Source organism: Dysidea avara, chromosome 10 (genome assembly GCF_963678975.1).
Source record: "Dysidea avara chromosome 10, odDysAvar1.4, whole genome shotgun sequence".
NCBI lineage: Eukaryota > Metazoa > Porifera > Demospongiae > Dictyoceratida > Dysideidae > Dysidea > Dysidea avara.
In genome coordinates this window covers 13804636-13821720 of record NC_089281.1, presented here as the reverse complement: position 1 = coordinate 13821720, position 17085 = coordinate 13804636, and the positions used below count along the sequence as shown (strand labels likewise).

Genomic DNA, 17085 nt, shown 5'->3' with positions numbered 1-17085 from the left:
CTGCCGGCGGCCCCTTACTGCGGTCACTGACACAGCTGGACTTTTTAAACTTACCACAGTATGCCTTGCCGATGAATAATCGAATGGGATTGATCCACTGAGAAGACTGTAGGTACTTACGAAACAATAGTAGCTCTTGGTCCATGCCGTACGTACCAGCGAACTAACTTGCTGAACTTTGATTGGCTATAAAATGAATGACGTCATGCTGGTGTCACGTGACAAATTATGCATGGAAAACGTTTGAAACTGAAAATTTCGTTGTATTGCACGTTTCATGTCTCTTGCTCACGCTGAAAGTTTAACCTTTTAATATGGAGCTATAGCATGTTCACGTTGAGCTGAATCCTCAAAAACATTTAATAACTCATGGATGCAATTACACATGATCTTGAAATTTGGCTCATTTGTAGTACTGCTTGGTCCGCTAAAAATATTTCAAATCTTTTTGTTCAAATGTTTGACACAATATTTACGGCCAATCAAAATTTTCACAATACATTTCCTATGGGGGAAGCCATATAAGTAGTGTCCATTATAGCCCTTTCCCGAACTTGTAATGGAGCCAAACCGTACGTGTCTGTTGTTGACACCTTTGCTGTTACCAATAATCATCTGGTCGGCTGAAATGTTAACTCTGTTGAGAAAAATCCACTTTTAATTTTTTGCTGTTTTTCAGGATTCAGCTCAACGTGTGAACATACTCAAACTGGAGCTGCTGGACTATACATGGGTTCTGTACTCGAAGCCGAGGAGGACAATGCTCCAAGTAGGAAGCATCTTTTTTCCTTGCTCATCTGATATGCATCCACTGCACAAGTTCTACCAGCCCAAAGCTTGGTAAGCCTAGACCATTTAATAGTCATTGCGGTCCGCCAAAAGCCAGCTGTGTGCACGAAAATGTTTGGAGCTACGCTTATGTTATTGTGCTAAATAACGCCCAGCTCGAGGTGATTTTTGTAGAGCACGCCGGAAATCCGCGATTTAAGGTTTGCTTTTTATCAGCGCATCGACCCGAACAGCGCGCACTTGGCAAGGTAAGTTGAATGGTGGCGCGACTCACTGCTCACTCTGACATCATATGTAACATTTCCGCCGCACCAACTGGTTTGCTAAATAGCATGCCTGTAGCGTGGTAGATAAATTTCGCTCTACTGTTATGAGTGTTTGCGTCCCGCTGTTGCAACATTAGGTGTGCTTTAATTGGAATGCAATGCCCCAAATGGCACAAGAAAGACGACGTGTTAAGGTGTACAGTTTTAACGAGGAGTTGCAATGGGTGGACAAGGGAACTGGTTATGTGATGTGCTCCTATGTTGACCGCCTGATGGCACTGGCGATTGTTGTACGGTCTGAAGAAGATGGTAAGTGGGCTTCATTTAGATTGTCACAGTTGTTCATATATACTGTTTTCTCACTAGGTTCCATTATATTGGAGTCCAGGATCACACCCGATCACCCTTATCAGAAACAAGAGGTGTTTGTTTATCAGTTTTTTAATGTTTGAGCCATGCATATGCAATGTTGTGTCATTTTGTTTTACTAAGTACAAGTCAGCTATGTCCATGTTTTGTATTATATGCTATAAATTTTTATTGGCATTGACTTTTCTTAACCAGTGTTGTGTAATTTCTGTTTAGAGTTGAAAGCACACTCATAAATAGTGCCAAAAACATGCTGACAGCTAAACAGACATGGAAGGTCTTTGTATGAAAACTTTCCACATTGACAAATTAAGAATTGAAAATCAAGTTTCATTTTGCTGTTTTGCCATAAATTTGTTTTAGTCAGTATTTTTTTGCTTTGTCTTGACCATTCATTGTTTGACAGCACAGCACACGCAAAGTATAACGAATATTTGTAAATACAATCACTTTTGCAAAATTTTGATATCAACCTACTAAAATAAAATTAGACATTGTAATATAGTGCAAACATGGTTGTTCAGATAAAAATATGAAAATGGACAATAAATATTTGTGAACAATTACATACCTCAAATGGTTTTTGCTATCTTGCTGTGCTTTATATAGGATACACTGATAGTATGGACGGAGTCAGAGACATGTGACTTGGCACTCAGTTTCCAGGAACAAACTGGCTGTGATGAAGTGTGGACTAAGATTTGTGAGGTAAGTATATGGTTTCTAGAATGTAGATGGGGTTTTGATTTAACTGCTAACAATGTTAGCAGTACTAAAGGCTAGTGTTATGATGTTTTCTAACATGATACTAAGGCTTTCCTGGAAAAGGCAGAAGGGAAGGCAAACTGTCCCCTTTGCCCCTCCTTTAATAATTTTTGTGAAGTGGAATTTCTCTGTAATGGACACGTTTTGACCAACGAGTTTTAGTTTTAGGCTAGTAGAAGTTTTACTCTCTTAGAGGTAGAATCTGTGGAACCAGACTTGCTTGTTGGAATAGAAATCTTTGACTTTATCAAACTCCTTACTCTTCTATTTTCTATGTGAAAACTTAAGGGTGCTGCACTTTTAATGTTGACCAGCATTTTGTGTGGTGTACAAAAAAAAACTCCTTTACATGTAGTGGCAATCCACTATTAAGAAAGATTTCTGTGGTTGTTATTATTATTTAGTTACTAGTACATGGAAGAGAAGACAAAAGTGCCATTCAACATTATTGTGCTACTGTTAAATGCCAAAGTTTTTATGATACAGTAGGCTGCCTACCATTGGAATTAGTATAATCATGAGCGTTACTACTGTTCTTTGTGACTGTTCTTTGTGATATCAATGGCATTGTTCTAAAATGAGCAGGCTGACAGAAGGACCATTTCGATGGAGAAAAGAAAGTGGAATAAGCTCCACTACTGTCCCTGTAGTTTGTTGGTAGGTATTACCAAAGTGTACCTAGATAGATCTTTGACCACCTTCCAATTCTTCACAGCAGTATTTTGTCCTTATATGTAAATAGCACTGCACTCATGCTGCTGTACAAATAAACAGATGTATGATTTATATGATTTTGTATATTTAAAATTGTGTGTGTTGTTCAATATTGTTCATGTTTTTATTCTATTTGTAGACACTGGGCCAGTATTCAAGCATCGTTTCGTCACAAGATATCATAGATGACACGTTGATTGATTTTGATGAACCCCCAGTTGACTTGCCACCATGTGAACTATCAAAACTAGAAGAAATTGAGCAAATTGTGAAATGCCCTCTGTCATCCCCGATGCAACAAGAAAGCCGTATCCAACGTGAGTGCCTTGTGCGTGCAATCAAGCAGCAAGATTACATTCCAAAGCTAATCGAACTGTTTCACATGTGCGAAGACCTCGGCAATCTTGAAGGTCTCTACCACTTGCACAACATTTTTCGAACGTTCTTCATTTTAAACAAAGAAGCTCTTCTGCAGATTATGTTCCAATCATCACTTATAATGGATATGATTGGCTGTTTGGAGTACAACCCAGCCAATCAGAATCGAGTGCACCACAGGGAATACATAAAATCGAAGTCGACATTCAAGGAGGTTATTCCATTTGAAGACAAAGAGCTGGTGAACAAAATTCATCATCTTTATCGAGTGGTCTACATTCAGGAGGTCATCTTGCCAACACCATCTTTGTTTGAAGAGAATTTAATGTCGGCACTCAACCACTGCATCACCTACTACAAACTGGAAATCATCACCACTCTACAGGTATGGGGAATCACAGGGGAAGTATGGAGGGGGAGAGAATCCCATGAAACTTACCATGCACACATGAGGATCTAGTCTTAAAACAATATTTAGCCTCAATGCAACAGTTTAGGTGTCTGTAATACTTCAATATTAGTAGTTACTTGGGTATTGACAAACCACAATGCTATTCTTTAGGCCTGAAAACTGAAACTTTGATATTTAAAAAAAAATCATTGTGATGGTACATAAAAGAGTTAGTTTGAGAGTTTTAGCATCAAAGCGAACAACTAAATTGTACTTTCACAGGAGAAGTAGCTATATCACATTATATCTCATTTATTTCTGATCAACCCCTATACAGTCAAGAATGCTGAATACACACAATACACAGTACTGGTTTTTTGTTGTTTTTTTCTTTAAAAATACCACCGCCCTCAGTACTGATAGTGGGACTAACTTTGGTAGGGTATGACAGTGATTTATCACATACTCTTGCTCATTTGATACACATCATAAAGTGTAGGTAGTGATTTATTAAGATGTGTGGCACAATATGGATAGGTGCAATCAAGTCCTATGTGTAGGACAACTAGTCAGGTAGCAGTGCTAGTGTATCATATTTTCTTGTGCTCAGCCAATACATGCTAAGCTGTGAAAATTATGTACCATGAAAGTTGGTTTATGAATGTTTTCAGATATCTGGTTTGTGGCAGAGTGACACTGCTTTTCGATGTTTATTACTTATTGTTAGGACCAAAATCTTGTGTCTTTTATGGAGGTTTTTTCTTTAATTTAATTAAATGATGCTTTTTCTGCGTGTTCTGTATCCAAGGTATCACCATGAACAAATGCTGATAGCAAGATATCCTGTGGTTTATACTCTCTCTTGTACATTACCTGAACTAGACCAATCACCCACTATTCAGCAGCTAATCTTTACATTTAGTATTAATAGACAATAAGTATCCTTTCAATAAAGGAAGGACTTTTCCCTGATTCATCTATTAAATAAGCCAAGCAGTGATTATTCACACAATTATGACATTACTACATTACCGTACTAGTAAACTATTTAGGGTAAAAAGTTTATCTCCTAATTTGTTTTATCAAATATCTCTTCCCCTTTATGAATGTATGGCCTATCGGAAACTGTAAAACAAGTGATACTTTTATTTGCAGGAGGACGAGAGTTTTATGACACAACTGTTTACAGAACTGTGCGATGAGAACATGGAAGAGTCTCGACTGACAGAACTTGTAAGTGACACGTTTGTTGTGGTTTCCTAACACACTGTCTATGCCATAGGCTCGTTTGTTAAGAGAGATCTGCTACTTTGCACAAGCTGTCAAGTCTAAAGACTTGTACATGGTGAGACCTAACAGTTTGTTTTATATAATTTACTTGTGTGTTTTTATTACTGTCAGGTTATGAAGCAGCATGGCTTGATGGCCAGCCTAGAGTCCATGTTGGTATGTACATGTATGTAGTAGCTCTAGTGCTACAACACTGTGATTGTGGGTTTTACAATGGCACCTTTCTATTGGCCCAGTTATTATTTAGCATACCCATTCTTTTACTATCCTTTAAGGACAAGGTAACTTTGCAAAAATGGCCACTTTCCAACTACTTCATGAATGAGTGACTCTACATATTTGTTGAATATGTGTTGGAGTATTCTTTGCCAGTAAAGTATTGTATTAGGGATCATGGAAGTTTGTACTTTCTCACAAAAAAAAAAAAATGATGACCAGAAACTAGCCTCACAATACCATCGTGGCACCTTGGTAGTATTGGTTTGGTATAACCATGCCCAGAAGTGCCTTTGATATGACCTGAAATGCTTTCCACAGGTTGCTACCTTTTTAAAATTATTAAGTGGAATTTTCTACTGACTGCCTGACCATAGATACTATACTAATAACATGAGATTGGAAGCTCCGTTTGCAGACTCCATATAACTAGGGCTACAAAAGGGCTACAAAAGTCTAGTTATTTACATACTAACTTTGTTAAGGGTTGTGAAGAACCAAGGTAAGTGTATAGGATGATATATGAGTGAGCATTTCTGTGCAATTTAGCCCAAATTGTATTGTAGCACAACGTAAATTGGGAAACACCACGAAACCGCATTGTGTACTCTTTGCCAAGTCTTTGAAGACGTACAGTGAAAACTAATGGAATTGAATTAAAGTAGAGACAATTCCAAATGGCTTGTGCCACGCGTTGGTATGGTTCAATGCTTTTTCCATTAGTGCTAACCAAACAAGAAGTTACATAGTGTGTGTACCTGTTTTGGATATTTTTAAGCGTCTTCCAGAAAATTTCTGAAATTATGGCAAAGCTAAGTGATTCGAGTGTAACTTAGTGTAACAATTACAGTTCTTTGTTTCATATGGACGAATTTATAGCCCATGGAACAAGAGCCAAATGCCGTCCCACACAAAATTTCTCCTATATATATAGGACTAGCATTGTATGTAGGGGTACACTATTTTACAGTACTTCTGCCTATATATATATAGGAGTAGAAGTCTAATTAGCGTAATTCTATCCTTTACCCTGTGATAGTAGAGCATAGCAACCGAGATAGCAACATAACTAATGGCATGACACAACCATCAAATTAATTACTTTCGGTACAATGAGGAGTGCCGGTGTGCGAAACAGAGCTTCCAATCCCATGTTATTAGTATAGTATCTATGGCCTGACTGTCACTGATGCCTTCAGACAAGTGTAATTCAATAACGGCTAAGGTTATGTGCTTGATTTGCTGTTACAGCTCAGCAGGTGCCTTTTAGCATACCGCGGTATACACAATGCATGCTTCATGGACTTACCTGTGTTCTCCTTTGTGTCTCATTTATCTTTGCTGACAGTGTAAGGTGTGTCAATTTGTGGTAGCGGCTCATGATGACTTTCCTGTGTTTGTAATGGAAATCATCAGAGTTTTTGTTGTGACCGAATTGATTCCAGAGGTCCTTCTTGTAGTGTTCTTCGATGATCCCTAATCAAACTTAAAATTCCTAATTTTCCCTATACTTGTTTGTTTGCTTTTTTTTGTAACATCATTATGATTGGTGAACCCACGCATACTGCATCAAGAAAGGATGGTGCCAGAGTTAATGTTTTTGTCTGAACGCATGTCCCAGCTATCAATTATTGACTCGAAAGTGAAATGGCCATTACATTTTGCTTTTACGTTCACCTATTGCAAACAAAGAACATCAGGAGAAGCACCTCTGCAATCAATCCAGCCACCACGAAAAATACGGACGATTTGCACTCCCCAACTATCAATTACTGACTCGAAAGTTAATTGGCTATTACGCTTTAATTTGTTTCACCTATTTTCTGCCTGTTACACAGCATTACAAACGAAGACGTGTCTGCAATCAATCCAACCACCACGGAAAATATGGACAACTCCCGTTTACAAACGGGAAGCCATCCATCACACTGCCGCTAATCGACATCTTGGACTGTCAGCAAAATGGCACAAAGGAGGACAAAAGTAAGTCCCGTGATGTGTGCATTTTATGTACTGCAGTATGCCAAAAGGCACATCTACAGACAAAGCGACATTAAACAGTGAAATAATCAAGCCCGTAGCCTTAGCCATTATTGAGTTACACTTGTCTGAAGGCATCAATCAGGTAGGTAAAGTTAGTCAGTAGAAAATTCCATTGAATAATTTTATTTAAAAATTTGTAGCTACCTATTGGAAGAATTTAGGGTCGTACTCAGGATCAGTCTTGGTCCAGGGAGGGTAGGACAAGCCCACGTGAATTCGTAATAGTATTACACAAACTAATTTTACATGAGCCAATAGTCTCTGTACAAAGAGTAGAGAAAGGGACGCAACAGTGCAATACATATTCCAGTTCTACTTTGTTTGTTGTTTGCAACAGTATGATTCTCAATCGAAAGAAGAAAAAATGAATTTAAAAAAAAACAGCCGTTATGGTGAAATGAGGCTGATAGAGATAACGATGCATGGCAGTCATGGTTTTCATGCCAACATTAACAGTGATTATAGATGATTATAATAGGATCGTTGACGTACGATCTGGTACTTCCAACAGGTAGTATCACTGCATTTAATAAAGCACTTCATAGTGCACGTGGCCTTGAATGCCCCCCGCTCTTGGTGTAAGAAACTAACATTGTCACTGCTATTAGCACAGGCCATTTGCACAGGAGTATATGTGACTGTCTCAGCAAAAACCCGACTTGTTCGCACAATTAAAAAATTTTTTTTTATTCATTAAGCAGTATCCAAGTAATGAAAGTTTCAGCCTTCTGTGGTGTGTAGTTTTGGAATTATAGCGCTAGACAGTAGGAAGAGCAAGATAATCGATTTGTACAGCAACTATACTGAAAATAAACTATAGGCGCTTACATTCGCAGCCATAACTTCCGTTTGCATCAGTCTACAAAGTTGCAATTTGGCTTAAAACGTTCACCATGGATCAGTACATCAGCCAAGGTATAGTATTAGCCCTGTAGATACTTGCGCATATGGATATGAAGGCAGTTTGGTAGAAGAAATGATGACAATCTTGTTTACGTTTACCGCATCGTAAACAAACACACGTGACACGCATACCATTGGAACTAGAGAAATGAAACAAAGATTTTCGAACTCTCCATGAACAGGCGAATAAGATGGTATATAGTTTTAATCAATTTGAGTCTTCGTTCTTCGAGTACTGGCCCGATAAAAACTTGCATATTTTTTCTTGTAGCATGCGTAATTATTTTCAATTTTCTCAATACGCATGCTTGTGCGAACTAGACGGGTTTTTGCTGAGACGGTCACATATGTATAGTTTGTTTACGAAATCTGTAGTGTGGTGAAGTCACTAATTTCACTCATAACTCAGGCACATTAATGTTACAGAAAAAGTACATTGCCTTGAAGCTTACTTTGAGCACAATCTGAGTATCTAGCAAACCGCAGTGACCCCATGATTTTCTAGTTCAAACCTATTGATACTCATGCTAAATAACTTATTTGTTTTTATATGAATTGGATGGTGTACTTTATTTGAAGTACCCTTAAAGAGAGACCATTTTGAAATTATTTTCCTTCCAGACAAGTGATATTCTAGTTGTGATATCATACGCCATCGACATCTTGACGGTGATGGCAGAGTTCAACTTGGCACTTGTCAAAGATTACATCATACAACAGCAACAGCAGCAGTCATCAGCATCAGCTGCACAAGATGATGTGAGTAAATGAACTTTTTTGTAATATCATTAAAACTAGTCTATTTCCATCACCAAAAATTTTAACCAGTGACCTCCTTAAGCATGCAGCTGGCTGGCTAGGTCACTTTGTACACAAATGACACATTTGGTGGCTTTCAGGTTGGCTAGCTAATAGGTGGTTTTATTATGCAGTGACCAGATTAGCGTAGTTCTGGGACACAAATGTATTGGAACAAGTTTCATTACCAGGTATAAAAAATAGAGGTGTACCGATATACCGATACATATCGTATTGGTGGCCGATATAGACATTTCTACTATATCGGTGGGAGCCGATATTGCTGCTAAAAACCGATACGATACACCGATATACAACTGAACTATCTTGAGGACACTGTCCAATGATCAAGCCGTATTATAAACCCTACTATTTAGCTAACAAGGGCGGGAAACAGTAGTTATCTTCCTTGTCTATAAGCAGTACGTTACGCGAAGCCATCTAAGTGCGTGGATAATTACTGTATTGTTGTCACAAAGCTTACCAATCATACAACAAACACTCATTATGATGAGCCTGGGGAAACAGCAAAAAGATGAACCAAGAGCACAGCATAAAACAACCAGCCATCTCTATAAGCCATTAAAATGCGGAGAAATTCGGACTAATCTTGGCAGGGGCATGTATTAAAATATTTGTGGGTGCCTTATAGTCTGAGCTGTCAATAGAGGCCACACCACCATGGGTAACCAAGCATAGCCAATAATCTTAAGACTGTCTTCAGTAGTTTCTTCAGTAGCTAAAATAAAGTTAAACATGGCATATGTGGTTCTTCAAACATAAATAGCTACACTTAGTTATATCGGTATATCGGATCGGTATATCGGATCGGTATATCGGATCGGTATATCGGATCGGTATATCGGATCAGTTTGAAAATGATTAATCCATATCGTATCGGTATCGGATCGGTTTAGTTTTCTTATATCGGTACACCTCTAATAAAAAATGTTTTACTTGTTTATACAGGACAACCAGTTGCTATTGATCATCACTGACCAGTTGGTGGACAGTATTAACTCAGGTGATGATGTAATATATTATGGTGTAATGAATTTGTGATGTGGTATGTTGTGTGCTGAACCTGTAACAACCTATTAGTACAGGAAAACCTGGAATGGAGTGGACTGATATCTGTACTCAAGCCATAAACTACATTCTCCCATGTTCGTATCATCAAGTGAGTAGTTTCTTGAAGCACTCTAATGCCAAAATCATTGGCACATAGTAAGAAGAATACACTATACTGTCCATTACATGTATGTTGACTTAGTGAGAGATTGTAAGGCATGTAGTTGCAGTATGAGTGGTTTTGCAGGTAATCTCCTTCACTCTTAGAATATTCAATTGTGTGTAGCTTTGTGGCTGCCTTATTCTCACACAACTGGACCCTTTTCTTCTTTTGTCATTGGGTTGGAAAGAGAAGCTTCCTAACACAATGAAAAATAAGAAAGTAACAGAAGAAAAAGTCTGAGACTTAAGTCAGCTACATAGCTGCAGGCAATTAACTACTCTAATAAAACAATCACAACGAAGATATTACTCACCAACACTGCAACTACATGCCTTACAATCTCTCACTGAGCCCACATACAAGTCATAGATAGTAGCTAGTGCATTCTCCCTTCTACGTGCCAATAATTTTGGCAGTAAAAATTCTGAATGTTCCATTTAGAGTGTTTCAAGTAATTGCCTACCATGTTCTGATAATATGAACATGGGTGAGTGCTGCTTACAGTGAAATAGACTTAACCCTTAAATGCGCACGCAGGTTTTGAGAAATGCGTGTTTACCAAAATTGGTTTTATATTGAAAGTGGTGAGAGTTTGCTAAACTGAATTAGCCTAACACCTTATATAAACAGAAAGTTTATTCAATAGGCTATCGGGGAAGTTTAAATAACCACTGTAACAACAGGCGCTCACTTGTTATGAAGCGATGAAGAACAGCGTCTTGAATTTTCGCGATTTCGTATTCCTTCCGGTGGCAACCATATTTGTAATTGGCTGAGTCACGTGACCCATATATGGCCTGAGGCATAATTGAATGGCGAATCGATCGGCGTTTATTGCAGAACAATAGAATGAACTGGGAAGGAGATACGAGTCTTTTTCCAAAGGTATGTAAACAGTTTTACGTGTTCATTTCGTAAAAAGTTAGTTTCATGGCGAGTTTTGGCCCTGTGTTTCAGTGTAGGGTTACCCTACATATCATTTCATTCGCTATTACATCACGAATTAAATGATGGCAGTTGCGTAGCCATAGGGACAATGGTTCGGAAGTTACAGCGCTTTGTTTACTGCCATGCGTGAGGGCCACTATAATGGCCTTTGCGCGTTTAAGGGTTAAGTACAGATTTCAGTCCAGTCCAGGTTTTAGTGGTACAGCGCTGCTTAATCACATGATTGATTTGTGAGCTTTGTTTTGGCTCCTTGGATGAATGGTCATGTTGTATTCACCCATGTTTTCAAGGGTTTTGTTTCCAGTGATCTACTGTCATGTACTTAATATCCTGCATGACTGGGTCATAGCTGCTATTACACATTTTCAAGCCTCTGTTGTATTTGTGTATGCTTGTTAAAGTTTTGTGGCCTCTTGCACAGCACAGAAAATTATAGTGCAGACATTTCACTCCAACGACTGCCTGACTACCTACTGGAATGCTCCAAAGAGGCCAACCATTTTCTGCTATATTTAATAGAACTCTTAAACTTCTTTAATAGAGCAATCAAAGCTTTGTTCTTAAAAAGCAGCCTTGAAAATATAATTTTATCAGCAGGATGAACTTACTGTCAATTACATTCTTCATGATCTGCAGCACAATTCTGTACAGTTTAAAATGTACTAAGCCACAGTTGTGTATTAAGTGAATAGTATCTAACTGTAAAGAATACAAAGGTCTGTGTCTGCACCCTGTGGAATTTCTCCTGTTTTGGTATGGTGTTCCAATCTGTTTTCAGCTTCAGAGGTCACTCCAAAGTCTGGCTCTGCAAAGAAAAACACACAACTTAAACAGTATAGCTTTACGCAGTGTTCTGTTCTTACCATCAGTTGTTTTGTTAGCTACTTCATGCAGTATGGTGATGGAATTTTTGGTGACTGAAGTTGGGCTGACAGTTCTGATGCTATCAGCAACCTCTTCCGTGATGCTGAAGGTGAGGTCGAGTGATAGAGCCGTCATAGGAGCTGCAGGGATAAAACACGGTTGTCACTACAGTTCAACGTAGTGCAGTTAATATCAACTTACAGGCAGGACAGATGGAGGTAGATGGCGGCAGGACGAGATTGCCTACAATGCATGCCACAAGGGTCTGGCTGATTCTTACATGCTGTGCACCTGTAAACAAATAAGATAAGTTAGTCAATTTGCCACTAAACACATAGAAGATGCTACTTTATCTATTGGATGTGTGCATAAGAGCTTAGTGCTAATAAATACGCTATGACTTAGCTAACTTGCGTTGTTAAAGAGCGTTGTACAGTTGATACCAGCTATCTTCATTAGCTTGTTTATACTTCCAGGGTGGAAAGACAGTAAGCAGTAATTTTGTAGACTACTCCTGCAGAAACTAAAGCTGTTAAATAGCTTGGAAGGGACAGGAGAGTGTAAGTCTCTACCTCGCACAGCGGTTCAACAATCTTCCTCTTTGTTTTGCTAGGGCAATTGCCCTGGGGTCGCTGTGCACCAATGCTAGTAAGATCTGTGCCCTTACTCCTGCAAAGGCATATCCAGTCGATAAGACTCTCACTGACTGGCATTTTGCATTTGCTGACAGTTCTTGCAGGAGCAAGGGAGGTGCTTTTCAGTTGGCTGCCTAGTTCAGGCATAGACATGGCACTTGGTTGAGAACAGCAGTCATCTTGTTGAGAAATGTGGAGTAACTATATCAGTTATACCTCAACTGAAGGTGATTGGGCTACCTTGGCTAGCTATATAATAGCTCACAACTAAGAATGGTTGATTGTATGTCTCTTACAAGTCTCCAGTCTTGTGCTGGCTAAACTCTTTATTGCTTGTGACCACGTGATTGTGAAGTAGCTGATCTCTGTCATGGAGACTGAGCAGCCAAGGTTGTGCTTGATGGTGTAATGTATCTCTGCTATGTTGCATTTTATCATGTAGTCCCTTCCCCTCCTCCTAGCTGTTGCATGTGTCATCACAGAAGCTGTGACTATAGCAAACCATGTTGGGTTAATTATTTGTGGCAGACAGTGCCTTCTTGAAATGGAGCACAATTGTGCTGCAAACAATTGATGCACCTGATTGAAGATAAAAGAGTAAGCCTGTCTGGTTGTTCTTTGAGACAGCCAGAGTTCCAGTTAGTCAGTCCATCGGTCGGTCAGTTCTCTAAATCAAAGTTGTCTGGTTGTTCTCTGGGTCAGGCTCAGTCAGCCAGACTAGAAGTGCTGACAGTTCATCACAGACAAGTATGTCTGATCCTTCCCTAAACTGAAGTGTTGTTTGGTAGACTTTGGGGATTATTTATATTTCTGATTTCAGTCTGATGTTGCTTGAAGTTTCTTGTTGGACAAAAGTTTCCACACTTATTTCTTTTGGTCTTAAAAACTGAAGGAACAGATGGTGACAGGCAGCATCATCTTGTTGATGTCTAGTACTTTGTGCTTTTACGTAGCTGGTATTCTCAGTAGAGCCTTGGGATGTTGGACTAACAGATCCATATGTTTCGTATGACCTGATTATCTCATCTGTCGATGATGAGTGTGTAGCTGTCATTCCCTACCAAGCTTTTAAAGAATCTGCTGCAGCAACGGCAGGGGCAGCCATGATGACCTAAAGTACATGGGAATCTCTCTGAATAATTCATGTTGATGTACTGTCTGAACTGCCCCAACTATTCATAATTACATTATAACATAACTGAATATCCATATAGAAGACTCAGATAAGTTCCTACTCCTGTGTGAGGTGTGCTTTCCTTTGTGTTCTTCACTTGCTTGTCTGTGTACACATTGAATGACCAGTTAATGGGTGTGCTCTGTATCAGGGACTAGCATGTGTTGTCCAGTGTTTAACCTTTATCACACGTTCACCATGATGCTGTAACCCACAGCAACAGTACACCTGCCCCCACCTCCACTTTACTAGAGGGGAGTATGTAACATGGTGTAAAGAATAGTGTATATAGTGGAGACCTTGAGACCAACCAAACATGTCCTGGTGATCAAGGTGTGCAGATCAGTTATGTTAGGGGCATACGTTATGCATTAAGCTATTAGGAGCTGTTTGGTGATCAGCCTTTTTTATGATTTGTATTTTTATTTTGTTGGTCAATAGATTCTGATGTGCAGTTGACTGGTCTTATCAAGATGTTGATCAGTCCTGAACCAATTGTTGTTAATGTCACTACAAATGATGTTGCTAATGCTGATGGGTCAACAACTACAACTGTTGTGAGTCTGTATTGTATATGTGTATTTGTGTGAGAGAGGGAGTGAGTGAATGAGAGAGCGAGCGCGTGCATGCATGCATGCGGTGTGGTATGTGCTGTAGTGTATTTGTAGTGTGTGGTATGGTATGCAGGGAAGTCCAAGGGTTTCAGGAAACCCCTTTGAATTTTGCACACTACTTTAAACATTGCGAAGCTGAATTTAAGGTTTCCAGAATCTGTAATATGTCATGAAACTATTGTAGTTAAGTAATAATTTCTCACACAATAGCAGCATTGTTCTGAACCATAATTTTGATCGAGATACTCTAATAAAGTAGTCAGGTAATATAAAATAACAGTCACTTGGGTGTAGAGGAAATCCTTTCTTGGTGTGTGTAGTGTGCATGTGCGTGCATGCATGCATTGTGGATGTGGGTGCATGTATCATGTGTGCATGAGTGTGCTTACCACACACTACTTCATACAGACTAGCACACCGACCACCATGGAGAAGCCATTCTTCCTCCAGTACTTCTACAAACACTGCATGCACAAGTTGATAGCTCCGCTGATGGCCCAGACCACTGGTGACACTGTCACTAAAGGTAACAGTGGGTGTGGCTGCTGCTAACACTGCAATGAACCCCTCCTTTTCTCTGCAGACACTACCAGCAATGCCATACTCCTATCCCATATACTAGACATCCTATCATTCTGCGTGGAGTCTCACACTTATCATATAAAGAATTATATTCTCAATAAGAACTTGCTGGCCAGAGTTCTGGTACTCATGACATCGGAGCACTCACATTTAGCACTGGGTGAGTAGACTGTGTATGATAGTGTTTGCATTTACTTTAGGCACATAAATGTTCACAAATTTTGTGGTCTTTTGACTGTGTACGTAGTCCTTTGCAATTCATTGTTCACAATTCTTACTGTTGCTAGCATTAAAAATAAAATTGTGTGTGAAACATCTGCATCATGTGTGTACTGTTGAGTAGAGAGGTACTGTTGAGTAGAGAGGGAAAGTCCCTTGGGGAATCCCGTGGGCCTGATTGCCTTAGTAATGGAGTCTGATGTTTTGTAATTTCTTGTAGCTGCTTTAAGATTTTGTCGTCGTATTATTGGACTAAAAGATGAGCAGTACCACCGTTATGTTGTCAAGAATAATCTGTTTGAGCCCATTGTACATGCATTCAAGGCGAATGGCTGCAAGTACAACCTGCTGAACTCAGCAATAATAGAACTGTTTGAGTACATACGATCAGTGAGTTTGTTCTGTTGTAGCCTACAATGTGTGTGTTATTTCTTTGGTGTACTGTAGGAGGACATCAAGTTGTTAGTTGAATATATTGTAGAGAAGTTCTCTGACTTGATTAACACAGTTGACTATGTTAGCACATTTAAAGATCTTAAGTTGCGTCATGAGCAGGAACTGGATCGTATTGAGAATGGGGAGAATGAAACGAAACAACCAATGTGAGCTGCCCTTTGTCTCTGTGCTAACACACACACACACACACACACACACACACACACACACACACACACACACACACACACACACACACACACACACACACACACACACACACACACACACACACACACACACACACACACACACACACACACATACACACACACACTACACAATCACAATGTATCAATGCTGCATTTCCTACAGACAAGGTATAGTTCATGGGATGGATCGGTACAGACCAGACATTTATGATTATGATGATGAAGAGGAGAAGTGGTTCAATGATGAAGAAGAGAGTATTGCTCCTTTGGAGGACAATGTGCACTCTCTATCAACTTCCCTCCTCTCTACCACTCCTCCTGCATCTCTGCCAGGAGCCCCTTCACTGGTGCCATCTTTCTTTAATCCTTCCGAACCCACAGAGGCTGCCTTCCTTCACCCTACTTCACACTCAGCCACATTTCCATCATTTGTTGGCAGTCCTAGACCACCAATAAAAATCAAACCGATCACAATTGGCCAGAAGATATCTACAAGTCCGGTAAGCATGTGGTGTGTGAATAATTTCAAAATTATAATTCCAAAATTCCGAGTATGCAAGCACAAATGTAATTTCACTAAGTGATAATACGGTGGAACCTCTCTAATCTGACATCACTGTAATCCTATAATCTGACATTATTTTATGTACCAAAAGGACTTTTTCTATGTATCACTACTTCGATGATCTGACACGATTTTCTTGTCCCAATGAACATTGAATTATGGAGTTTTGCTGTACTGAAAGTTTAGTATCAGTGCGTGTTTAACCTAAATAAAAATGCTTTTTAAAGTGCAGTAGTATTAAAAGCCCACTGGTATTCAATAAAGGGATTGGTTTGTATTACTGTGTAGTTAGAGAAGTTCATTGTTTCTGTAACTGCTTTTCCTGTTTATAGCTATGTGGGACTGTGGTTAGCGTAGGCATTTGTAATTGCTGTTCTTTGTCATCTATAGGCATTACAAAGTTTAGTGGATTACGAAGATGAAGATTCAGATGATGAGGAAACATCACAGGACAGTGCAAGTCCAGCAAAAAAGCAAAGACTAGAATTGTCGTTGGAAACTTAGCTTTCTTTTTTTTAAAATTAATATTATGTATATGTGTATAAAGAGGTTGGTATATCGTGTAGGTGTGCATGGGTCTGTGGTTGTCACACATAACACATTTCATACATGTCGTGTCATCAGAAACTGTGTGTGTATAATGATATTGTAAACTGGTAATTAGACCATTACAGTATTGTA

At 39.2% G+C, this 17085-nt stretch overlaps 2 protein-coding genes across 2 annotated transcripts in view; one reads left to right on the top strand and one right to left on the bottom strand.

Annotated features, from left to right (window-relative positions):
• The window catches only part of LOC136236233 (uncharacterized), a 3476-nt gene extending 2572 nt beyond the window's left edge, over nt 1–904 (bottom strand). The window contains exon 1 of the mRNA XM_066026361.1: nt 55–904. Coding sequence (XP_065882433.1) covers nt 55–145 — 91 coding nt within the window. The 5' untranslated portion in view covers nt 146–904. The remainder of the gene's footprint in view (nt 1–54) is intronic.
• Nucleotides 885–17085, top strand: LOC136236230 (serine/threonine-protein phosphatase 4 regulatory subunit 3A-like). Its single transcript, XM_066026357.1, has 17 exons — nt 885–1037; nt 1193–1364; nt 1422–1477; nt 2034–2132; nt 3043–3666; nt 4828–4905; nt 4955–5017; nt 5074–5118; nt 8746–8883; nt 9892–9946; nt 14219–14334; nt 14800–14917; nt 14975–15133; nt 15413–15582; nt 15640–15794; nt 16003–16339; nt 16795–17085. Exons 2-17 carry the CDS (start codon nt 1214–1216, stop codon nt 16906–16908), a joined length of 2478 nt encoding a protein of 825 aa, XP_065882429.1. The 5' UTR covers nt 885–1037; nt 1193–1213; the 3' UTR covers nt 16909–17085.